This window comes from Rhinolophus hipposideros, assembly GCF_964194185.1.
Source record: "Rhinolophus hipposideros genome assembly, chromosome: 6".
Taxonomy (NCBI): domain Eukaryota; kingdom Metazoa; phylum Chordata; class Mammalia; order Chiroptera; family Rhinolophidae; genus Rhinolophus; species Rhinolophus hipposideros.
Genome location: NC_138052.1, coordinates 22,351,730 through 22,378,235, shown reverse-complemented (window position 1 = coordinate 22,378,235; position 26,506 = coordinate 22,351,730). Strand labels below are relative to the sequence as shown.

Genomic DNA, 26,506 nt, shown 5'->3' with positions numbered 1-26,506 from the left:
AACTCCCTCATAGACAGTGCCGTGTGATCTGGTACATTGTCGTGATGCAAGAGCCATGAATTGTTGGTGAAAAGTTTAGGTCGTCTAACTTTTACACGTAGCATTTTCAGTACTTCCAAATATAATAGTAAACTTGGTTAACTGTCTAGTGGGTATAAATTCATAATGAATAATCCGTCTGATACCAAAAAAGGTTACCAATATCATTTTGACTCTTGATTTGAACTGCCAGAACTTTTTTGGTCTTGGAGAAATTGCTGACTTCCATTTTTCACTTTGATGCTTTGTTTCAGGGTCATATCGGTACACCTATGTTTCATCACCAGTGATAACATGGCCCAAAACATCATCTTGCCTCTCCAAAAAGTCTTGGCAAACTTTGACTCTCCTTTTCATCAGTCCGCTCCTTGGGGACCTTTTTTGTACACACTTTTCTCATGCCAAGATTTTCAGTTAAAATTTTCCTGTTTAACTATCGATGTTTACTTGGTCTGTTATGCTTCTCACAATCAGCAGACAATTTTGAGGCAAAATTTGACAACTTTTTGCAATGTTTTCATCAGTTCCGCTTGTTACTGGCTGCCCTGACCTCTCTTCATCAATGATGCATTCTCTACCCTCAGAAAAATGTTTAATCCATTTGTACACCACCATTTTCTTCATTGCATTATCCCCATAATCTTATACTAACATGTCCCTGATTTCACTTCCACTCTTGCCATGTTTAACAAGAAATTTAATGTTTGTTCATTGCTGTAATTCAAGCTCAGATATTCTCATGATGTCAGTGAATGGCACGTAATAACAGTAATGAAGGCCACTCAGCAAGACACTGCCACACATTGACTCAAACACAGCCAAAGACACCGATATACTAAAGTTAAGAAATCTTACTGAGCTGTTTGTACAGTGTGGCTAATGTAAGCGCATGGTGGCAAGTTCGTGAACTTAATTGTCAGACGTCATACATTTGAATTTGGTTGGGCCCCATAACTATTATGGAAGTGATACTATGTGACTTTAAGGCTATATCATAATAGAAGATAAAACTTCTACCAGTTTCTCTTGGGATGCTCCTAGAAGTCAGCCACTCTGATGTGAGTAAAACACGCGACCCTGCAGAGGCCACATGTAGGTGTTCTAAACAACAACACTTAGCTAAGGTTCCAGCTGATAACCAGCACGAACTGATAGACATGTTGAGTAAGTGAGCCTTGAAATGATTCCAGTCCCCAGCCGTATGTCACCCTAGCCTTCTTGTCACCACAGTTGACCTGAAGAAGAGATGAATTCATTCAGAGCTCTGATCAAATTGCAAATTCATAAGCAAATAAAATTAGTGTTATTTTAAGCCTCTAAATTTGGAGTAGTTTGTTCTGGAACAATAGGTAACTAGAAATAGATCCATCAGAAATATTAACAGGTCCAAAACTGAATTGAATCTTTTTATTTTCTATAATTATGAGTTCTCCATTGGATGAGGTCAGTTCTGTTATTTCAGTTGCTTAGGCCAAAACAATTGGCATCATCTTTGGTGTCTTTTGTACATACCACATAACCAGTATACCAGGAATTGTGTTACATTTGGCTTCAAAATGCATTCATCTTCTACAAACTTATTACCATTTTTATTGCTTCCACACTAGCCTGGGTTGTCTTTCTTGCCAACATTTCTGGAATATAGGGTAGATTATCTTCTACCCTTATAGTTCTGCAGTCTGTTTTTTCTGTATTGGCCTAATAATTATTTTGGAATGTAATTAGTTCAAAATTTACTTGTGGGTCTCTTTTCACTCTGTTTAAAAGCTTAACACAAACCTAGAGTGGTTATTATTTTCTGCATTTAACAGATAAGGAATCTGAGTAAGCAATTTTAACTATATTACTGTCATCAAGTTGGTATGTAGGAGAGTTAGGTTTTGCTAAACTCCAAAGATTATGCTACGTTATGTGTGTATGTACGTGTGTTTTACATTTTGCATATATACATATATAATGTTAAACATTACAGAAATTAATAATCAAAATATCAAGCATATATGAAAACAGTTTTAACTGTTTCAGGGTAAAATTATAATGAAAATTTAAAGGGTAGAACTATAAGTAAAGACAGAATAAGAAATAATGAGAAAATGATGGAGACAAATTAGGAGAGAAGGTTTATAAAAACATGTTGAGTTGAGTCTGTCTTGCCTCTATATAGCCTCTTGCCTACCACTGAGTGCCCAGGGATGCATTGCACCACACCTTGAGATGGAAGGGAGGGTGTAATTTTGTTTAATTCCAAGAGTAAGACATATGACTCAATTAAATGTATCCATATCACTACGGTAAACTTGAAAAAATAATCATTTTCCAATTGTGGCAGTATTTTAAAAATCTTTCAAAATACAATTTATAACCAAGCAATAAATCCCTATGACTTCAATGGACAAAATTTGATTGATTGCTGGACTGTGAATAATTATTCTAGTGGTAGGACCAAGTATAATTTGAATGTTATAATATCCCATACATACATGGAAAATGGGTTTGTTTCTAATGAAGTATTTCTTTTCTTCATATATGTAGTAAGTCTGACACTTCATTTGTAATGTAGAAAACTGTTATGCCTGGACTATTATAGATTCACTTAGTTCAATTTAATAGGCCTTTTGCTGCTACTTGTCAATCTAGTAGTTTCCTTTATCATTATTTTATTTTTTTAACTTTAATTAGTTTCAAGTGTACAAAGCAATGTAATAGTTAGACATTTACACCCCTCACAAAGTGATAACCCCCCCCAATCTACTACTCCTTTGATATTATATGTAGCTATTACACTTCCATTGACTATATTCCCTATGATGTACTCCACATCCCATGAATTTATAGTGTGTACACACACACACACACACAGAGGGCCATAAAAATGTATATACATTTTAAGAAAGAAAAAAAAACTGTGTTAAAATTGCAATTTGCAAATTTTAATTATAGTTGACATTCAATATTGTCCAACTTCAGCTTCAGGTGTATTGTGCAGTGGTCAGGCATCTACACAGTCAATGAAGTGGGTTCCCTAATGAGACAGGTGTCCATCTGACACCATACAAAATCTTTACATTATTGATTATATTTCCCAAACTGTATTTCATATCCCCGTGACTATATTGTGACTACTAATTTGTACTTTCTGATCCCTTTACCTTCTCCCCGACCCCCAGCTCCTTTTTCATTTTGCATTGAAACCTAGTGTACACCCTGAAGTTGTTATTCCAAATTGTCTTTTCCGTAAGTATCTTTTATATCTGTACAGCCATCTTAGCATATAACTATACGTTCCACTCCCTATGATGATTAAGAACATCAGGCAAAGAACCCACATATAATTCACTTTTTGTCAGTTTATTCAGTGAACATTGGTGAATACTAATACTATGTCAGTACATCTTCTTTTCCTCCTCAGCCTTTAACTCAGTACCTTTTGACAAAACAGGAGTTCTTACTATGTGAAAGACACTGGTGTGCACTGTGGGGTATGAATAAGTAGAAACAAGATATTGCTGTTGTTCACAATGATTTTTCTATTTAAACTTCCAGTTTAAAAAAAGTACTAAATTTCAGTTAAAGAATAGTATCATCTTTTAAAGTAAAACTCACTTTCAGGCATAAAAAGACTAGATCAGTATAACTTAAGCTTAAATCTCATATCTAAATCTCATGGTAAAGTACTAATTTCCATAAGACCGTTATACAATTATATTGAATTTTTTTTTCTCTCATGATTATTTTTTCTTTCTTTCTTTCTTTCTTTTTTTTAATTAATTAATTTATTTATTAGTTTCAGGTGTACAAAACAAGGTAATACTTAGACGTTCATCATTTATATCCCTCACACTGTGAACCCCCCTCCCCCCATCCACTATCCCTCCGACCTCACACTGAACCATCACATTATATATATAAAATTATAGTTGGCATTCATTAATGTTTAGCTTCTGGTGTACAATGCCATGATCAGGTATCCACAGTATCCCTGAGGTGGTCTCCCAAATAGGACGCATGTCCATCGGATACCCAACAAAATCTTTACAACATTATAGAATACCTTCCCCAAATTAATTTTCAAAAAAACCCTGAGGCCATCTTGTGGTTACCAGCTGCTTCCAAATCCCTTCACCTTTCCCCTTATCCCCAACCCCCTCCCACACACCCATCTAACCACTCTCGGTTTTTTCTCTGCGTCCCTAAAACTGTCTCTGATTAGTTCATTCACATAGTCTTTTCTTTAGATTCCATAAATTATATTGAATTTTAAGTGAAAGAGATAGGATATAATTAGAGTAGGATGTAAAAGTGAGGGTAGCAGCAGCAATGATTGTGATTGCTAAAGGCTTCGTGGAGGAGACTTGAAGAAGAAATGTTTCTGAGATGGCATAAGACTATATTACATGAAGAAGAAATAGAATAATAAAAATATTGGACAAGCAAAGGCCATTGACAAGAGTATAAGTACACAACATGCATGTAGGGAAGAGTAGGTAATATAGCTGGAAGATAACATGGGGCCATAAAATGGGCAATAAGGTCTGCTATACTTTAAAGACACCACCATGATGAAACCTTCTCCAGTTTACCAAGTGAAATCTAAACCAGTCTTGGACCTTCTCTCCTAAACCTACCTCCTTGCTCCAAACAACCCATTTAAGCAGAGATCAGAAGTGTGATGGGAGTTTATTGACATTGTAACATGATTTAAATTAGGAAATTCTTTGAATTTTTTTTTCCTTAAATCATCCTAGGGAGGGTGTTATGGAGTGTGTGTATGTGTTTGTGTGAGGGGTTCTTTCTCTTCCCTCAAGACAAGTAATGGAAGAAACTAGAAGCAAATATGTAAGTGGAAGACTAAAATAAATAGGAAAGCACAGTAAAAGGAAAAAAAAAAAAGAAAGTGTCTCTGTCTGACTGCAACTCTTTAGGCCAGAAGCAGTCAGGTCGACATTGGAGAGCGGGAAAAACTTTTTAAAATAGATATTAGATTTAAATTTAGATTTAGAAAATTAATCTTAATAATACAATTCTGTATTTTTAACTAAAATTGTATTGGGAGTCATGGGTTCTTCCTGACATAGAAAATTCTGAAGAGATATCGAGTAGAGCATAAGTGGAATCAGGAGCTGGATAAATACAAAGTTACTTCCTACTTATTCCAGCAGAATCCAACCCTGCAATAAAGCATAGTAATGGAAGAGATTACCCAAGTGAGAGTACAGAAAAAAGAAGTCAAGGGCACAAATCAAGAATAAATTGATTAAGATAAAAAAAATCAACAATAAGAGAGAGAGAGCCATTTCAAGTGTGCAGAAAATTTACTGTATCCTAGAAGTCAAGGGAAGATAGTTTTAGGAAGAAGAGTGGGTCAACAATAAAGACACTAGGAAGGATAAAAGCTGAGAAAAGAACATGTAATTGATGATTAGGATGCTACTGTTGTTATCAATTTCAGGAGATATGGGCAGAAACCAAATATAAAGAATTAATAAATGAAAGATAATTAGAAAGTGGAGCTAGTATATTTAGATTACAGTGACAGAAACTTGGGGAAGGGAGGGAAAGAGGGAAAAATAGAAGGTATGTTGAGGAGATAGTAGGGTATGGAGGAAGTTTTTCTTAATATGAGATTCAGGGGGTACTGCACCCATTCATATACAGAGGGGAAGAAAGTAGCATTGAGGAAGAGGGAGAAAATGCACATAAAGAGGAGACAAATTCCAGGAAGTGTAGGAGGAAAATTTCCAGTAAGAAGCAATAGGATGGAACAGGAATAATACACAGCAGAAAGCAGATAGAGAAGATTTGCATCTTACTCATATTTTTCAGAATACAGACCTGCACCCAGTGTTTCTTCACTGAACTTCTGAAATGGGTTTTCAGCTTTTGTTCTTTCAAGAAATTTCTAAAAGTGTTCATAGCCAAATTCAACATTTTTTTTTTTATTTTTCACTCCATTTGCCTACTTGACATTTTTTCCATTGCTTACCACTCAATAATTATTTTCTCTTTTAACATGTTAACTTCTCTAATTCTGAGTTTTCTTCTCTCTGACCTCCTTACATTTCCTGTAAGCATTTCATATTTCCTTTGAACATCTTTCTTCTTATTCAAGGTTCTAATTGCCAATCTCTCTTGCTATATTTATCTTTTAAACTTATTTTCATGTTTTATTTCTTTTTTTTTAATCATTGCATTGCATTTCTATCCTAACCATGGCATCTCTTTGTATGTTGTCATAGTTCTTTACTCCTGACAAGATTGAAAGAGTTTCCATAGTTTGTCATCACCATCATCTATTTCCATCTGTCACTAAACCCTGTCATATTTTCTCTCCAGATGTCTCTTTAGATTTTAAATTTCTCTCCACCGTAACTATAAGCTCAGCACTTATTCAGCTGGATGATGTCAGTATATATTTTTGATTTCTTAATTTTTTGTCCCTGAAACAAGATTTGCATTTCATCCCACAAAACAAGAAATCTTTGACATATGTAGCAATATCTTAAATATTATTTACCTTAAATATTATTTACTCCTTAAAAAAATTCTTAAGGGTTAAATAAGTCATATGAATAGATATATTTTTAGGACTCATAGTTAAGAATTGATGCACCTTTAAAAATATTAAGATTATTTTTTAAAAAATGTTTATTACTGTTTAGAAATATTAATGATATGTTTTTCCCTATACATTATCCACATGTCTACTGACTTGATTTCGGTGAGAGTAAACAGTCTTTAAAATGGTCAGTTTATATGTTATTCAAACATTGATTTCCCAGTAATATTACATAGATATTTAATTGTCACAATTCATATCATAGGAATAAAGTACACTATTTCAATATTCTGTGTAAAGTTAAAACATGGCAGGTGGTATTGCCAAGGGAAAAGGTGAACCATATGGAGTAAATTAACTCAATCCAAGATATAAATGTGCCTTGAAAAGTGGACATGAATCCTATTTTTGAACAATGGAAACTTGAAGTCTTTTAAAATGTAGCCAAATGCAAAAGAGAAAGCATGTATGAATTTAGTTCCGCTTGAAAAATTAGTTTCTTTCCTCCATTGACTTTTGGAGGAATATGGGTACTGATACATAATATTAAGATCCAATTATGGTCAAGTAACTTGGGAATACCACAATTATGCCCCAGATTATAGCTACCTCTCTCTCTACGTGTTTCTGAGTGAGGTATATAAGCAAACTATAAAGACAAATAAGAACATCGGCACACTGTTTTTCATTAGGAATTTTTTCAAAAATTCTGCAGGCACCGTTCTTTAAAAGCTAGTTAGGTCTTACTTATCAAGTCTTTTCCAATATGCCCCATCCTTATTCCTTTACGTCTATACATGAATCTTCAATCTTATCTTTTCCTCTAAAACCTGGGAAGAAGATTAGAAGTGATCAAGCTTCCCTGGGCTAGTCCATAATTGTAGCTGTGTGGCTGGTGGAAGAGAAAGTCCAGAAAGGTCATGCACCTCCCACCGCGAGAGGCAGCTTCTGGCCCAGACCACCAAAGCCATATTGAATGAAAACCAGACATAGCCACACACAAATGTAAGATCTTTTCTTAAGTTCTCAAGAGATTTGAACAATAAAGACACAGTAAAAGGGTAAAACAGAAGTTTGAAAGATTTCTGTCTTTATTTACCTTTAGGAATTTATTTCAATGCCAGTTTGTTTCAATGTAGAATATCAAGGATAAGTTGGACAAAACTGATATACAACATATGTTGGAGATCATGAAACATATTAAAAATTTCTGTATCATATTTGAAAAATTCTACATAAGCTTAGGAGCTGTAGGAGTGAGTCTCTAAGAATCTAGGTGCTAAATATTTCATAGGAAAATTCATAATTATAGGGAAACAAAATATATGTTGAAGATACCCCCCAAAAATGAATAAAAGATGGACCATTCACTCAATAAAACCATTATAAATATGTAAATATCAAACTAATATCATATATGTACATGCCCATGTTTGTATTAAAATGAGAGCATGGGCAATGAGGCAGGGCACAGATACATAAAAAATAAGGAATTAAATATAATATAGGGTAATAACCCTATGTGCTATGGGATTACTGGTGCCAAATACATTTTTCTTTGTGAAGAATTTTCATCTGTACTTCTTCAGTGTTGGCTGAGCAACACTATTATATGTGTGTGTGTGTGTGTGTGTTTGTGTGTGTATATATATATATATATATATATGTATACTTATATATATATATACTTATATGTATAATACTTGTTATATATACTTGTTATATATACTAGTCATATATATTACATAAGTATGTATAATACTTGTTATATATACTTGTTATATATATATACTAGTCATATATATTACATATATATATATATATTATATATATACTAGTCATATATATTACTAGTCATATATATTATATATATACTAGTCATATATATTACACTAGTCATATATATATATACTAGTCATATATATTACATATACTAGTATATATATACTAGTCATATATATTACAGCTCCTAAGCTTATTATATATATGTATAATATATTATATGTATAATATATATTATACTTATTTTATATATTTACTCAATATTGCAAAGTAGTGAATCAAGAAGGAATCTAATGTAAAAATTAAAAAGAAACATGCATAGAATGGATCTGTAAAACAAACAATAGCTTGAAAATATTGTTTAAGCATAAACGGCAAGAGAGAACAACTCAGATCACTTGTATCTTTATTTCGGCCCAAAAGAAACGTTCATTTCTGAAGTTGTTTATAGGAATGACAACTTCCATCACCACGGCACTTCAACATTTTGTGTTGAAGCCCCTACTTTCATGACTTATAGAGACTTATTGACTTGCAAGTTAAACCATGTCTATTAGCATTGTTATCAGGTAATTATTTACCCATTTGCCTCTGCCATTAACAGTGTGCTTCAGGAGGGTCACTAAGTCCAGTTTATTTTATATCATCAGCACCGAGAACATAATAGGTACTTAATAGTTGTTGAATGAATACATGACTGCTGTGAAATAATGTATTTGAGAATCATCCACCGAAGTACTGACAGAAAATAAATTGGAATAGTAGTGTTTAGGTTATACTGTCTCTATCCTGTCTTCCTTTTAGCAGAGTGTTCTGGTATTTGTAGTGGAGTTCCTTTTATATTATAAGAGCCTCTGTGCAATAGTAGCACATCCAGGACTTGGAAAGTGATTTGGGATTGGCATGCAATACTTTCTCAAAACAAAACTGCACGTAAATGAAGAAAAATGAAATGTGATGACGCCCTCACAGGAATGGAGAAGTTTCTACATTATACCATATGCCTCATAGGCGATGAAGGATTCAACTCATGCACTGTGAAATATATTCAAACTTTTACAATATTATTTTGCTTGTGCCCTGCCAATGGAGACACTAACATGTTGGTCTACAAGGAAATCAGTTAGTATGAGTTTTAAGTAATTCCGGTGAAACTGCTAAGACATTGAAAATCACCAGCAGTTTTTGTCAAATGAAAGCTCATGCTCACATAAGTCTAACTGCTATTGGTAATGTGTAGGGCTTTTCTTGTTTGTTGTGGTTGTTTTATTTTCTGCGGCTCTAGTAAGTAACACATTGTTGACCCCAGTCTGGCAGAGGACACAATGACATTCTTGGTTCTGGTCTCTGTGAAGGCAACTGTGTATATTATAATAGAATACTCCATGATCATTATCTTTGTGTCAGCGTGGACATTTTTAGTGATCTTCGGTTCCCTTTAACGTGTCTGATAAAGTATCCAAATCATGCTCTCTTAGAGAAGGCATAAGCATAGCAAGAAATGACAAGTTTATTGTAAAAATTTCAAAACAGATCTGTGTTCCCAGGAAACAATTTAGCAAACAAATAAGAGAACCTTAAATTTAAAGAAAACAGTTTATTCAAATTAGTTGCTTTACACTGTTGTTCATATATCTAAAACATAAGAAACACCTTTAATACTATTTCTTTTTTAACAATTTAGACATATTCATTCTTCTTTTTCTTCCTTACACTTCCTTACCATTCCCACAAAGTAGGAGCTGGAGGTTTGTTTCTATAACATGTAGCCATTTCTCCCTCTCTCTCTCTCCGTTGAAATTATTAAAGGACACTTATAATGCCTTGAATGTATGTTTTTCAGCTTGAATCTAGCTAATTTTAACAGAAAAAAACTGTTTTCTTTTATAACTGTATCTGTGTGTGAACTAACATCAGTATAATACGCTACATCTTTGGGAACTCTACTGCTACCAAATTCAGTCTTTTAGCTGTTACCCAAATGTCAGTAACTAATTGGAAATTAACTCATGGTATGTATTCATCACACAGTTTTCTGTCAAGAACTTCTGTATCTAATAAGACAAATGGGATATTTGTGTTATGATGTTTTCTGCTAGTATTCCTATGATTTCTGATAGCATTCCTGTAATCCTGCAAACTACTTTTGAATGTCCCTTTTTAAATTTTGAATTTTAAATTCAGTAACTGAAAGCCTCTGTAAAAACAGGAATTTTCAGTTTGGGACTAATTATCATCCAGAGAAACTTCAATAACACAACATAGCATTTGACTTTGACAACTCTGAAAATTTTTGTGTCTAGAATAAAGTTGAGAAATATTTGCAGGGCTAGATTTATCAAGCTAACACTCTAAAGGCAATTTTATTGACTATGTCATACAATCTAACAAACATTTTCTACATCAAAATTTGAACTAAAATGGAGAAAACATCAATACGTAACACTGTCACTGAATCTTAATTTCCATGGAGTCTCAAAAACCAGAGACAAAGATTTTCGTTTCCTTCCATTTCTATAGATCATACTTAAATATGAAGAATCCATGTTCATTAAAAATATCTTAAGTACGTCTATGTAAATTACTGTCTTAAATTATTTATAAGTTTCTCCCTGCAGTTTTATATGCTTAGAGAGTGTTCTTTCTCTAAATTTGCTTTATAATCCCCGAAGGTTTTCAAAGTGCTAATTCCATTCAGTTCTTTACTTTCAATTTCATTCTATGGCGCAAATAAATTATTCTTTGCCTGACAAAAAAGGTTGCTTAATTTTGATAGGTGTGCAGTCTTTTAGTTTTCTTAAGTCGATCAATTAGCGATAAAAGTGATTTTTGCAGTCAGATTTTTCTTCATACATTATATAGCTTATCAAATTGCTACTGAAATTTTGTGTAAAATCTGTATTCAGCGTGGTTTTATTTTGAATAATTTTTATCCCTAATTTTATTGCCATTCATCCAGGTGTACTGTGAAAATATTTTAAATTTAAAATGCATAGGGATTACTTTTTGTGTGTGTGTGAAATTAAGCTTTTATTTGTAATTATTACAGAGATTACAAAATAAACAGTCATGCACGCACATAGAAGTTTGTTACAGAGCTCCATTAAGCAATTAAGCAAGACAGCCACTGGAAGCAAAACATCAAATTATTTTATGTACATTTAGCAATGGTCTGTAAAAGGTTCTATCAGAGCTATGAAAGTATAGAATGCAGGGGCAATTTAGAATTTTTAGAATCCAGCCCTATTATGTGACAGTTTAAAAAAATAAAATCAAACCCCATACACAGACATGAAAATACACACATATAAAACTTGGGAAGAGCCATGCCTTCTGAATAGCCAACTAAGGATAACACCAGTGCAAGGACAGACACTATAGATTCTTCTTATTCTTTATTCAGATACATTTTGCGCCTTCTACATAGGGATTACTTTTTGCGCCTTCTACATAGGGATTACTTTGGAAAAAAAGAGAAAGACTTGTTCTCAATAATAAGAGCTACATTTTGCGCCTTCTACATAGGGATTACTTTGGAAAAAAAGAGAAAGACTTGTTCTCAATAATAAGAGCTTTTTCATGTTTTCTGTTTTTAGCTGCGGAGATCTTTATTATATACTCCTTATACCTGTGGAAAAGTAGCTCTTTATATAAGATTATTATACTTTTGTATTATATTTACATTTGGTGCCATAACATGTCAGAGAGAGGACAATATAGGCCTGGGATAGTAAAACCTGAGTGTGGTTCCTGGCTTGGACCTTTCTCAGCTGTGTGACTAAGGATTATTAACTTCCTGAGAAACAATTTTCGAAACTCTGAGACTAAGGGCTAACTATGTTATATGGCTGATTCAGTCCACTCACTCAAAATAATATTTTCATTACTCATTTACTTCATTTGAAAGCAGATTACTTCTATTAGATAAAAGACAGTATTCACATTCCCATTCACATTCAAACTTTGGAGTATATCAAAGTTAAGTGGAGCAATAAAATTTACCTCCTACTTGAATAGTTATTTTACTTTTAATATTTTTAATATGAGAGTATCCTTTAAAGTTTTTAAAATCTTTAATACAACTATAGATATTTTCATGCCTGCTTCATCGTGGATCTAACCAATAAAATATCAGTTGAATTCCTTGCTACAAAGTTATCTCTTTCTGGTTTATAGACCTTGTAAATATGAGGAAAACTTTTCAGAATTAATACACTTGGGATTCTAGCTATAGCTCTTTTTTTTCTGGTTGTAAAAGTCCAACACGTTTATTTTTTACAGAATTTTCAGGGGGGAAAATCAACTTTTAAAATAAATCAAAACAATATGCATAAAGGTAATACATATATTTTCATATAGTTTAAATATCTATGGATAAACAATAGCGCCATTGAGTGATATCAGATACAGATATTGGTCTTTGATTTTTCTATATGCAATCTTACTTTTTCTTCTTACAAACACTTAATCACACACACACACACACACACACACACACACACACACACACACACATTCAAACATTGACAGAATATATACTCATGTTTGCCTGAATCACCAATTGCTATATTTTTTCTCAACTTTAGTTATTGCTGTTATCTAACAGTTAAATAAAAACTTCAAATGACATAACTTCAAAACAAATGGATCTTATTTATGTAAAAATGTCTATTTCTGTATTGTAATATATATATTATAATTGTTGAATGAATAAGTGAAACAAAACGTGGATTATATACGTTCTGTTTTTCTTTTTTGGCATGTTGATTTATTTCATCATGCTCTTGATTTCCTTTCTATATTTTATTTTCCTCCACAGCCCTTCCATATTACACTTTATATTACAAAATTGCTAAAATAGGAATGCCGACTTTTGTATGAATCCATGTTTTAAGATGGCATCACAGGGCAATTTATAAAATTCAGATTTGAATAGTTACATTTAGCAGCCTAAGTGGACCAAATTGTAAGTTACGATGCATTCATGTATACATTCAAAAGTTAAATATTTACCTGCCAGTAATTTTTATTTTTATATTTTTCTAATTACCTAGTGTTTTGTTATAGGTGCAATAATGAATGAACAAGAGAAATGATCACTGTCCTCATTGAGCTTACAGTCTAGTGGGGGCAAAAATATTAATAAAAATAACATTGTAAAGAAATACAAGTGTAAATTTGCCACTCTAATGCATGTTATGAAGCAGAGTACGTGATGCAATAATCAGAGAGAACGCTGAAGGTTTCTTGAAGGAAATGATGTTTAAGATATGAAAAACAAGAGCAAATTAGGCAAGTGGGTTGCAAGAATGTATTTCAGACAGGGAGCAGCATGTACTAGAGGCATTTGGTAGGATTTGAATCCGTCCTGCTAAATTCTATGAATGGTTAAATATTGTTTTACAATACTAAAATATATATTTTATGAACAAACATATGTATATTAATTTTAGAATGTATTTTTTTGTGTTAGTATGAATGCTACTGCTATTATTATTATTAATGTACTTTTTTGTGTTCATCTGTGGATTACTATTAATCAACAATTTAATTTCAGCTACTTATTCTGGACTGAGTGGGGACAGATGCCCTGCATTGGAAAGGCTCGCTTAGATGGCTCAGAGAAGGTTGTCCTCGTAAGCATGGGGATTGCATGGCCGAATGGCATATCCATTGACTATGAGGTCTGTTGGATTTATTTTCATAAATATTTAAAGTACTTTAACTGCCACCTTGATTTAGTCCACTTTTAGTGTTCTTTTATTTCCTTAATTAAGCACATAATAAAAAACAGCTTATCATACTACTTTTCAATTGATCTTTAGGAAAATAAATTGTACTGGTGTGATGCACGGACAGACAAAATAGAAAGAATTGACCTTGAGACTGGCGGGAATCGGGAAGTGGTACTGACAGGGAGCAATGTGGATATGTTCTCAGTTGCAGTCTTTGGGGCTTACATCTACTGGTCTGACAGGTAATTTATTTTTTCATAAGTATTTGAGTCTCAAAATGTTATTTCAGTGTCAGTTGGCTTCACCCTTATAGGATTACCTGTTCCATAGCAAGGTCACAAAAAGGATCTCACAAACCCATGTAATGTCCACAGGAAAGGCAGTCACTCTCTTTATTCCAAGCTCAACTGATTCAATGTCATAGACTAAAGTTGGTGTCTTTTCCTTCTGCTGGGACATCTGTTATCTTCAGCTTCAATAACTGGCTTGCTTTGAATGAATTAAAGAGGGTCTATAATGTATGTTGTCTTGTTGGCAGAGCGCATGCCAATGGGTCTATCAGAAGGGGCCACAAGAATGATGCCACGGATACCATAACCATGAGAATGGGCCTTGGAGTCAACCTGAAGGAAGTTAAAATCTTTAACCGAGTAAGAGAGAAAGGTCAGCATTCTTATGTAATTAATATGTTGTATGACATTTCTTTCTCTTATTTTTTAAAATACTTATCAGGTTAGGCATTAATTCCTACATGACTCCAAACATCAAAAATGAACATATATATATATATATATATATATATATATATATGTGTGTGTGTGTGTGTATATATATATGTATATATATATACACACACATATATATATATATATATATATGTGTGTGTATATATATATACACACACACACACACACACACACACACATATATATTAGTTCATATATATTTTTACATAGGACAATGCATGTATATGGACAGGTTATATGCTTGGCATGTCATCTAAGTATAGGTTTGGGCTAAGGAATGCAGAAAAACTTGATAAATACACATAGTCAATAAAAAGTGCAAAACTCAATTAGTATATGAGATAGTAAAAAGCAGCCAAAATGTTTGTGTTTGATTATATGTTAATATATAAAGTGATTATGGCTCCAGAAGTTTGCTGTTAGTATGAAATATGTTGAAGTCATTACCTCCTTAAAATGTGTGTTTTGAAACTGATATGACAGTGATTTGAATATTAAAAAATATATCTCCACTGAAATAATGTCAATTTTATGTTCATTAAAATAAATTGTATTTAATTTTCTTGACATCAAAGGGAGACGTATTTTCAATGATGATGATAGATTCACAGAAAAAAAATCTAGTTATTTATTTATTAGTTTCACGTGTACAGAACAATGTAATATTTAGACATTTATCATTTATATCCCTCACACAGTTATAACCCCCCCGTCTACTAACCCTCTGACATCACACACAGTTATTACATTTCCACTGTCTCTATTCCTAATGCTGTACTCCACTTTGTGTGTGTGTATATATATGTTGTAGTGACATTCATTGTTGTTCAGCTTCAGCTTCAGGTGTATAGTACAGTGATCAGGCATCTACATCATCCCTGAAGTTGTCTCCCTAATGTCCATCGGATACCCTACAAAACCTTTACAACATCATTTATTACATTTCCCAAATGGACTTTTGTATCTTCGTGGCAATCTTGTGGTTACTGATCGTGCTTTCTAATCCTCTCACCTTTCCCCTTATTCCACTCCCTACCCCCATCTAGCCACCCTCAGTTTTTCCCAGAGAGGAGAAATCTTTTTTTTTTTAAGTTATTTATTGGGGTGACAATTGTTAACGAAATTACATAATTTCAGGTGTACAATTCTTTACTACATCATCTATAAATCCCATTGTGTGTTCACCACCCAGAGTCAGTTCTCCTTCCATCACCATATATTTGATCCCCCTTACCCTCATCTCCCTCCCCCCACCCCCCTTACCCTCTGGTAACCACTAAACTATTGTCTGTGTCTATGAGGTTTTCTTTCTCATTTGTTTGTCTTGTTTTTGGTTTACATACCACATATCAGTGAAATCATAGGGTTCTCTGCTTTTTCTGTCTGACTTATTTTGCTTAGCATTATACTCTCAAGATCCATCCATGTTGTCACAAATGTTCCTATATCGTCTTTTCTTAATGCCGAATAGTATTCCATTGTGTATATATACCACAACTTCTTTATCCATTCATGTATTGAAGGACATTTTGGTTGTTTCCATGTCTTGGTCACCGTAAACAAAGCTTCAATGAACATTGGAGCACACATGTCTTTATGTATAAATGATTTCAAATTCTTTGGGTAGATACCCAGGAGAGCGATTGCTGGGTCATATGGTAATTCTATTTGTAATTTCTTGAGGAACCTCCACACTGCCTTCCATAGCGGCTGCACCAGTCTGCATTCCCACCAACAGTGTATGAGAGTTCCTTTTTCTCCACAGCCTCTCCAACACTTGTTGCTATTTGTCTTGTTGATGATAGCCATTCTGACTTAGTAGCATATTACATCATCACTCAAAACTGGAGTTAAAAACTTATACCCAATATATATAGGATGGTAGGCCCATTGGAACCATCAGTCACTTTTATACCTTATGTACTTAATAGATGTAGAGTTTAAAGCAGTACATGTTTTTTAGTGAATTCAGTTCATGTTTTGAGTGAACCTGTTACTTATTCCAAAGATTACAATACATGTAACTATTATAATCTTAGTATGAAATATCAAAAATTAGTTATATATTTAGTAGATTTTTATAATGTTTTTATTTGGATAGTGAGGAAAGCAGAAGAATGTGATCTTTGAAATAACAAATCCAAGATTATAAACCTGTGTGATTAAAAAAATCAGGACTTTATAGTGTTTGATTTTTTTACTGATTAATCTAAAAATTAAAAATAAAAACAGAATATCCACCATTAAAATTCTGTATTTCTATAAGGAAAAAATCCTGAAAATTTAAAAAGGTAATGTGTGTGTATGTTCGTGTGTGCGTGTGTGCGTGTTTGTGTGTTATTTATTTATTTATTTTTCATCCTCAGGGACCAATGTTTGTGCCAAGGACAATGGTAGATGTCAGCAACTGTGTCTTTATAGAGGAAAGTCCCGGAGAACTTGTTCTTGTGCCCATGGATATTTGGCAGAGGATGGAGTTACTTGCCTAAGACATGAAGGTTATTTGCTTTATTCAGGGAGAACGATATTAAAAAGCATACATCTTTCTGATGAAACCAATTTAAATTCACCAATAAGGCCATATGAGAATCCACATTATTTCAAAAATGTCATAGCCTTGGCTTTTGACTATAATCAAAGAAGAAGAGGAACCAACCGAATCTTTTACAGTGATGCACACTTTGGAAATATACAGCTTATTAAAGATAACTGGGAAGACAGACAAGTGATTGTTGAAAGTAAGTACAACAATTTATTTTTAAATGGTTTGATGGAAAGGGATATCGTTGGGAATAGTAGAGAAATTAGAGTGGTGATTCCATGTAGCAATTACATTTTCCTAGAGTTTATATTCAAGAACGAATTCAACTAAATCATCCAGCCTCCCAAAAGTCAAAGAAGCAACTGCTAGGTATATTATAATTATTAGTTTCTAATCATTGAACTTTCAACATATTTCTTCATAGTGTTTCTTATAAATAAGCATATTAAAATTCATGGGAAATAATTTTTCAGTGCAAAAATTACTAATTTTATTTTTTTCCAGTGGGTAAAATTATATCTTTAAGAATACCTGGCTAAATATATTCAGTAAATTGTATTTTCTCAAACAAATATCAAAGGTTGGTTTTTTTTTTTTTGCTTATGTGTGTGTGTATACATATATAGTTTCAATGAAAAATGTTATAAAAGGAATAATATTATTATTTTTAAATATTTTAAATATTTAATCAAGCATAATATTCTGTGGATTATCCACATAATTTAGAGAAACCTCTTTACTGTCACCCAAGTTCTGCAACTACTATCTTCATATTCCTCATAAACGTATTTTTATTGTATGTGATTTCTATATATTTACTACTTTTCCAATTTCACTATTCTGAGGTCAATAGTTTTATTACTTTTTAAATTGCAAAATACTATACAAATTTATCATAAAATGTTCAAGTTACATGGATTTAAAAATGAAAATTCTGATTTATCATTGCAACACAAATTCTATTTACTTACTTATAATTGATGGCTATAATGCCTCCAGAATTTTATTTATGTATATGTGTGTACGGTATATCATTACAAAAATAGAATTATCCTATATGCATTATTCAGCTACTTTTTTTATACTAACAATATATCTTGAAAAGCTTTCATTTTGATACATAAGACTGTGTTATTCTTTTGAAATCCTGTTCCTAATTCTATACTAAGGGTAAACTAATTTATTTAACCATTTTCTTATTGGTAAACATTATTGTGGTTTCTGGTATCTCATCATTATCTTCAATATCACAATGAACATTTGCACATATAAATACATTTATTCACACATATATTGTTTTAGCATAGAATTCTAGAAATAGAATTGAAAAATCGATGATTTAGTTTTCAGTTACAGGAGATACTCATTATTTTATATTTCTTTCAGCTGTACATCATAGTGGGTAGACATTTATATAATTTATGAAGTGGTCCCTTCTATTAGTCTGGTACCCATCTGGTGCTATACATCGTTGTCGTAATATTATTGCCTATATTTTCTATGCTGTACTTTACATCCTAGGCCTATATTGTAACTACCAATTTGTATTTCTTAATCCCTTCATCTTTTTCACCCAGTTCCCCAACTCACTTCACTCTGGCAACCATCAGTCTGTTCTCTATATCAAAGAGTCTGTTTTTTTTTTTTTTTCTTTTTTATATTCTTTAAATTCCACATACAAGTGAGATCGTATGGTAATTGTCTTCCTCAGTTTGACTTTTTTCACTTACCATAATACCCTCTAGGTACATCCTTGTTATCACAAATTGTAAGATTTAATTCTTTATAATGGCCGAGTAATACTCCATTGTATAAGGGTACCACCTCTTCTTTATCCAGTCATCTATCGATGGGCACTTAGTTTGCTTCTGTATCTTGGCTATTGTAAATAGTGCTAGAGTAAACATGGGGGTGGATATATATGTCTGAGTTTTAGTGTAGTGGATTTCTTCATATGACTACCTGGTAGTGGAATTGTTAGGTTGTATAGTAGTTCTATTTTTAATTTTTTGAGGAACTTCCACACTGTCTTCCATAGCGGCTGCACCAATCTCATTACCACCAACAGTGTATAAGTGTTCTTTTATCTCCACAGCCTCTCCAACACTTGCTATTAATTGTCTTGTTGATGATAGCCATTCTGGCAGCTAGGAAGTGATATGTCATTGTGGTTTAAATTTGCATTTCTCTGGTGATTAGTGATGTTGAGTATTTTTTCATATATCTGTTGGCCATCTGTATATTCTCTTTGGAGAAATGTTTATACAGGTCTTCAGCCCAATTTTTAATTGGATTGTTTGTTTTTTTGGTGTTGAGTTGTATGAGTTCTTCATAAATGTTGGATATTATCCCCTTATCAGATATGTCATGGTGAATATATTCTCGCATTCAGTAGGTTGTCTTTTCATTTTTCTGGTGGTTTGCTTTGCCATTCAGAACCTTCTTAGTTTGATGTAGTCCTAGTTGTTCACATTTTCTTTTGTTTCTTTTTCCCAAGGAGATGTATCAGGGAAAATTAGTGTTTATTGTTTACAGCTGATAAACTTTCTTTCCAAAAGGCCATGTTAATTTATGTTTTTATCAACTGTCTATAAAACAGGCTATATTTCCACACTTTAGCCAACAATGATTTTATATATTTTTGTATGACTATCTAGTAGGTAAAACAGTCAATTTATATTAATATACATTTACCTGAAAACTAGTGAGATACAGCATCTACTTGTCTGTTTACTCATATAAAAATTGATATTTTAGATCAAACATCATATTGTATATTGTCATCCTATCCTATACCCACTGTTATATTTTCTTTTAGTGTTTAATATCCTTCACAATCCTCTTTGGCTATTCAAATCTTGATCAGCCTTTCCAAATGAGTTTAACCATATACTTTACAAATATACATTCTTGTTTCTTTCTTCTTCAGGTGAGGATACTTATTGATGATTTTATACCAATTTGTATATTCCAACATATATCATTTTGGCTTTTCTGTGTGTGTGTGTGTGTGTGTGTGTGTGTGTGTGTGTGTGTGCGCGCGCGCGCGCGCGTAAATGCAACTATAATTGTACCGATCATAGAATTCAGACATATTTGAGATTCGTTGATTCTTAGGGTATTCCTCTGTGAAGTTTACATTATAATGCACTTTGGTCCTCCATTTTTCCTAGATTTATGCAATTCAGTTGGAAATGTTCATATTATATCCATAGCATATTAGTTAACTTCTTCACTAATTTTTCGTGCTCAAATTTTCGGTCAGGCACCCTGGAAGTAAAGGTGAATATAGGTTCATAGATTTTAGAGGCCACGGTTTAAGAATACAACTACAAATAAATAAACGTTGAATTTTGATAGAATCCACAAGATACCAAAGGCTTAGATTATAAACACAATCTGCCTGGGGAAGGGTAGAGAATTCCACAGACCTGAGTTGTGTAATTTGAAAGGATCACTAGGTATCTGCCTTTTGATAGGGCCAGGAGGAGGAGGAGAACAGGAGAAATGATAGTCCCAGACCCATGGCTCTCAAGTATGGTTCCCTGGGGATCCCAAATAAATGTTCAAAGAGTCTAAGACATCAAACAATTTTCATAATAATACTAGATATTCACCTTTTTTTACTCTATGTTGACATTAGCACTGATAGTACACAAGTATGATGGCTAAATTTCTGGTACCTTAGAGCAAATCAAAACAGTGACACCAAACTGTAGTAGTAGTCATTGTTTTTTTCACTGCTACTTAATCATAGGAGAAAAAAAGAAAAAAGCTATTTTCACTTAAGAACATCTTTCAAGAAGAATGAAAGTATTTAATTTTATTATATCTTGGTCCTTCAGTACACATCCTCCTAATATTCTGATGAAATGTACATAAGACACTTCTATGACATTCTAAGTACAATGGTTACCTGAAGTAACCATGTATGTCTGTGATTATTTCAATCCATGCGTCTTTTTTTTTTAATTTATTTATTGGGGTGACAATTGTTAATGAAATTACATAATTTCAGGTGTACAATTCTGTATTACATCATCTATAAATATCATTGTGTGTTCACCACCCAGAGTCAGTTCTCCTTCTATCACCATATATTTGATCCCCCTTACCCTCATCTCTCTCCCCCCAGCCCCCGTACTCTCTGGTAACCACTAAACTATTGTCTGTGTCTATGAGTTTTTGTTTCTCATTTGTTTGTCTTGTTTTTGGTTTATATACCACATATCAGTGAAATCATAGGGTTCTCTGCTTTTTCTGTCTGACTTATTTTGCTTAGCATTATACTCTCAAGATCCATCCATGTTTTCACAAATGCTCCTATATCGTCTTTTCTTAACGCCGAATAGTATTCCATTGTGTATATATACCACAACTTCTTTATCCATTCATGTATTGAAGGACATTTTGGTTGTTTCCATGTCTTGGCCACCATAAACAAAGCTGCAATGAACATTGGAGTACACGTGACTCTATAGAGAAATGCTTTCAGATTTTTTGGGTAGATACCCAGGAGAGCGATTGCTGGGTCATATGGTAATTCTATTCGTAATTTCTTGAGAAACCTCCACACTGCCTTCCATAGCGGCTGCACCAGTCTGCATTCCCACCAACAGTGTATGAGGGTTCCTTTTTCTCCACAGCCTCTCCAACACTTGTTACTATTTGTCTTGTTGATGATAGCCATTCTGACTGGGGTGAGGTGTTATCTCATTGTGGTTTTCATTTGCATTTCTCTGATGATTAGCGATGTTGAGCATTTTTTCATATGTCTATTTGCTATTTGTATATCCTCTTTGGAGAAATGTCTCTTCAGGTCCTCTGTCCATTTTTCAATTGGGTTGTTTGTTTTTTTTTGTTGTTGAGTTTCATGAGTTCCTTGTATATTTTGGATATTAGCCCCTTATCAGAGGCACGGTTTGCAAAAATCTTCTCCCATTCAGTTGGTTGCCTCATTATTTTGTCAATAGTTTCTTTTGCTGTGCAGAAGCTTTTCAGTTTCATATAATCCCATTCATTTATTTTAGTTTTTACTTCCATTGCCTTTGGAGTCAAATTCATAAAATGCTCTTTGAACCCAAGGTCCATAAGTTTAGAAACTCCATTTTTTTTTACTTGAAAGGATGGCGGGCAGACAAATTTTAGTTACTCAAACTACAGTATGTGTGGCAGACATATTCTAAGAAATGAATACAATGAGTGTCACTGCAAGGAAAAAGATATATAATATTTGTTGCAAATAATAAAAATCAAGCTTTGAAGTAAAAATTAAAATGTTGTAAAACCGTTTATAATACGGTAGGCTCGATATCTTCCCAAAATTTAAAGGCTATTCTGATGACATGGTTGGTGATATCACTAATGTGATTGTGGGTGTATTGCACAATGCAATGTGTCAATATTTGAAAGATATGCATAACTTGGGAAAGAGATATTTTCCAAATGACATGACAAAATCATACATGGGGAAATGCTCCATTCAAAGTTTAAAATAGATCAATGAATTTTAAAGTAATGGAATATGAAAAGTTCATTATTGTGGTTTCTAATACCACACTGAAGCTAACATTTAAGTAACTTCCACTTGTCTTGCATTGGTATAGTATGAAAGAACATCCTTTTTCAACTTCCTAGCTCTGTGAGGCTGAATTTTCTTCACATACTTCAAAATATTAGGTTGGTGCAAAACTAATTGCGGTTTTTGCAATTTCCAACCTTTTAAACTGCAATTATCTTTGCACTAACCTAATTAAACAACACAAGAGATAGCATGAAGAAGTAGACTTAGTATCCAGCTACCTTCTAGTAATCCAGACATTAAACAGATTTGTAAAGGTATAAGGCAATGCTTTCTTCTCATTAAAAGAAAAAAAAATACAGCTACTTTCTTACATGTTATTTATATTAATATGCAATCAATTTATCTTTGTTATTTTAAAATACCCACTTAAAACAAATGTTTCAGTTTAAATGTCTAATATGATAAATAACTAAAGATATAAACTCACATATAGACAATTTCTCTGGATTCCTTGATAACTTTTAAGAGTGTAAAACACCTTAGATCCAAAAGACTTCAAAGTGTTCTTCTAGATGAAGGGCTCAAAACATTTTAGCATAAAGACATGAAAAAGCACAGGGTAGACAAGGAGTCACATATCATTTGGTATGATTAAAACATGGGTTGTATGTTGTGACTTGTGTTAGATGAAACTGGAGTCCTATGGAGGGATCCAATATTGAATAATTTGATCTGCCAAAATAAGAAGCGTTAAAAAAACACAAAGTTTTATTGAGATATATTTTACATACCATACCATTCACCTATTAAAAGTGTACAACTCAAGAGTTTTTGGTACGTTATTAACCGTTAAAATTAGGTAAATATGTGCATAAGTTTGTGTGTGTGTGTATGTGTATGTGTGTGTGTATAATATACAAAACATTGTTTTCACTTATCTATTTTTAATTGTACAATTCAGAGACATTAACTACATTCACAAAATTGTGCAACTATCACCACTATTTCCAAAACATTTTTATCACTTCAAACAGAAACCTGTTTAAGCAATTACTCCATGTTCCCTCTCCTTGCCGACCCTAGTAAACATTAATCTACTTTCTTTCTCTATGAGTTTGCCTATTTCACATCAGTGGAGTCCTGCAAGATCTGTCCTTTTGTTTGTGACTTATTTCACTTACCATAATGTTTCCACAGTCCATCCATGGTGTAGCATATATCAGGAATCCATTCTTTTTTTTATGCTGAATAATAGTCTATTATATGTATATGTCACATTTTGTTTTTTTCATTCATGTGTTTATGGACATGAGATGTTTTTATCTTTTAGCTATCATGAAAATGCTGCAATGAACATTGTTATACTAATAGCCAATATAAGTTTTGATTTTATTCAGTAAATTAATGGAAAACAGCAGAGTGTTGTAAAGTCCCTGTATAATAGGATTTTAATTTTATAAAGATCTCTCTGGCTATGTTATGTTTAGTGAAGTTTAAGGGTTTTGTCTGAATGCAGAGATGACATAACAGGTTGTTGCAACGTGGTTTCCATGGTGGTAAGTTCAACTGAAACATGTTGATCAAAGTATACATACAACCAAACCATTCTAATCCTCCCGTCTAAAATCAAAGAAAGTAAAACCAATAATAATTTAGTGTCAGTAGGTATTCACTCACATGTGTAGGGACAAATTGAAACATAATGTTTAGAAGTTTGGAATCAGTCAAGTTGGGATTCAAATTCCAGTTTGCTCTTTATTTCCTGTGTGATACTATCAATTTGCTGATCTACAAAATGGGAACCCAACTTATAGTTTTTTTGTGGAGATTTTATGAGAAAGGGTATGTAAAGAATTTACAAATAAGCATAATCTAATTTAAATCTTTATATTGCTGTATTTGTGATACATTTGTAGATCAGTTAGGATGATTATCTTTGTCCAAAATTATTTTTACAATATGCATTAGAGTTGTTAATAAGAGATAATTACAATAAGAACAGATATGAAGTAGTATATTAAGGTTTGATTAGAATTTGAAAATGATTAGGATTAGTTTACATTGATAATTTACGTGAACTTTTCTATTCTCTTTACCTTCTCCCACCCCACCAAGAAGTTGCTAATTTGTTTAACCATTTGAAGTTTTATAAGATAATTTATATTTTGATTTGCTAGACCAAAAATAAAAACAAAACAAAAAATAACAAATAAAACAATACAACCCCCCCAATGATTTACTGGTACACATAAATTAATACAAGTAAGATGGAAAATGTTTTGTTGTTGTTGTTGTTCTGGTATTCTATTTTAATAACTCTGGTTTAATACATTTTATTTTACTACATCTTTTACCACTTACCCCTACAATAAAAATTCATGGAAATGTTTAACTATTTAAAGATATCAGAGAGCCTTAAATCCTTTTACAAATTAGATTTAGACTGACATCCTTCATACATCAGAATATGGGAAAGGAGGGATGACAGCTGTCTCCTTTATCTTCCCAGTTTACATAGAATGAATGTTTTGCTCTGAAGAGTAAAACAGGGGATTGCAGGGTACATTGGATACAATTAAATATGTATTAAATGTTTAAAGTGTGCCATAGATTACTGGGTGAATAGAGATGAAAAGATCTTACTTCTAAACCTCTGGAAAGTCAAAATGTGGAAAGAGGAAATGTTATGGTTGTTCTCTTTTCATTATAAAAAGCCAAAATGTCTGGCACAGACAATATTGAAAATTTACACTTTGAGGCTATCTCACTCATTTTAGAACCAGTAGTGATTGATAAATTATTTTTAAAAAAGAAGATTAACAGGAGGTTGTTCATTTTTAAAAACAGGATAAAATATTCTTTAAATGATAAACACAGTAGCAATACAAATCAGTGAGAATGACTGAAACATCAGATTCTGCAGCCCCTAGAATATGGAACCTACAAAGAAACAGAAGCTTAAAAGAGCTTGCCTGAAATAGAGATTGACATGATATTGCCCCAGAGGGAACAATGGTGAAATAATGCTGTGCTATCTGCTTCCTTGACTGATATCCTGTGGGAAGTTAGTACCCTAGGGGCGTAGAGTCTACAGAAACACATGGTGACCAACCCTGACACCAGAGTTTTGTAGGTAGATGCCTTTGCAAGCTCTCATATGTCCTGTGGAGCAAAAAACCCAGTAAATTATAAAAGACAGGGATGCAGGTAAGGTCAAGAGACCAAGTGAAGGCAACTGCAGAACCACCCAAGTTAAAGGAATGAGTGCTAGAAGAGAGGTTAAACAAAAAGCCCATTTATTAAAGGAGAAACTGCAAATTCAATGTCCACAACATACGGATTTTTAAGAAAGAGAGTTTAAAACAAAGGAAATGAATAAAAATAATAAAACAATCTAAAGAAGACTTGTATACTTTGTTTTTTTTTTTTTGGAGGGGGGTTTCATCAAAGAGAAAAAAGGAAGACACGCCTATCAGTACAAGAAATAGTGAAATCAAAAGTGGCTGAAATTAAGTGAGTAAAAAATAACTTAATTAAAACAAAAACTACTAAAAATCATGTAAATGAAAAATGTCATTATAA

At 32.8% G+C, this 26,506-nt stretch overlaps 1 protein-coding gene across 7 annotated transcripts in view; it reads left to right on the top strand.

The window, feature by feature from the left end:
- Positions 1 to 26,506, top strand: part of LRP1B (LDL receptor related protein 1B) — a 1,877,633-nt gene that overhangs the window by 1,414,143 nt on the left and 436,984 nt on the right. For all 7 annotated transcript variants that reach the window (XM_081051911.1, XM_081051912.1, XM_081051910.1 and 4 more), the window contains 4 exons: positions 13,935 to 14,061; positions 14,203 to 14,354; positions 14,651 to 14,775; positions 17,225 to 17,596. In XM_081051911.1, coding sequence (XP_080908037.1) covers positions 13,935 to 14,061; positions 14,203 to 14,354; positions 14,651 to 14,775; positions 17,225 to 17,596 — 776 coding nt within the window. The remainder of the gene's footprint in view (positions 1 to 13,934; positions 14,062 to 14,202; positions 14,355 to 14,650; positions 14,776 to 17,224; positions 17,597 to 26,506) is intronic.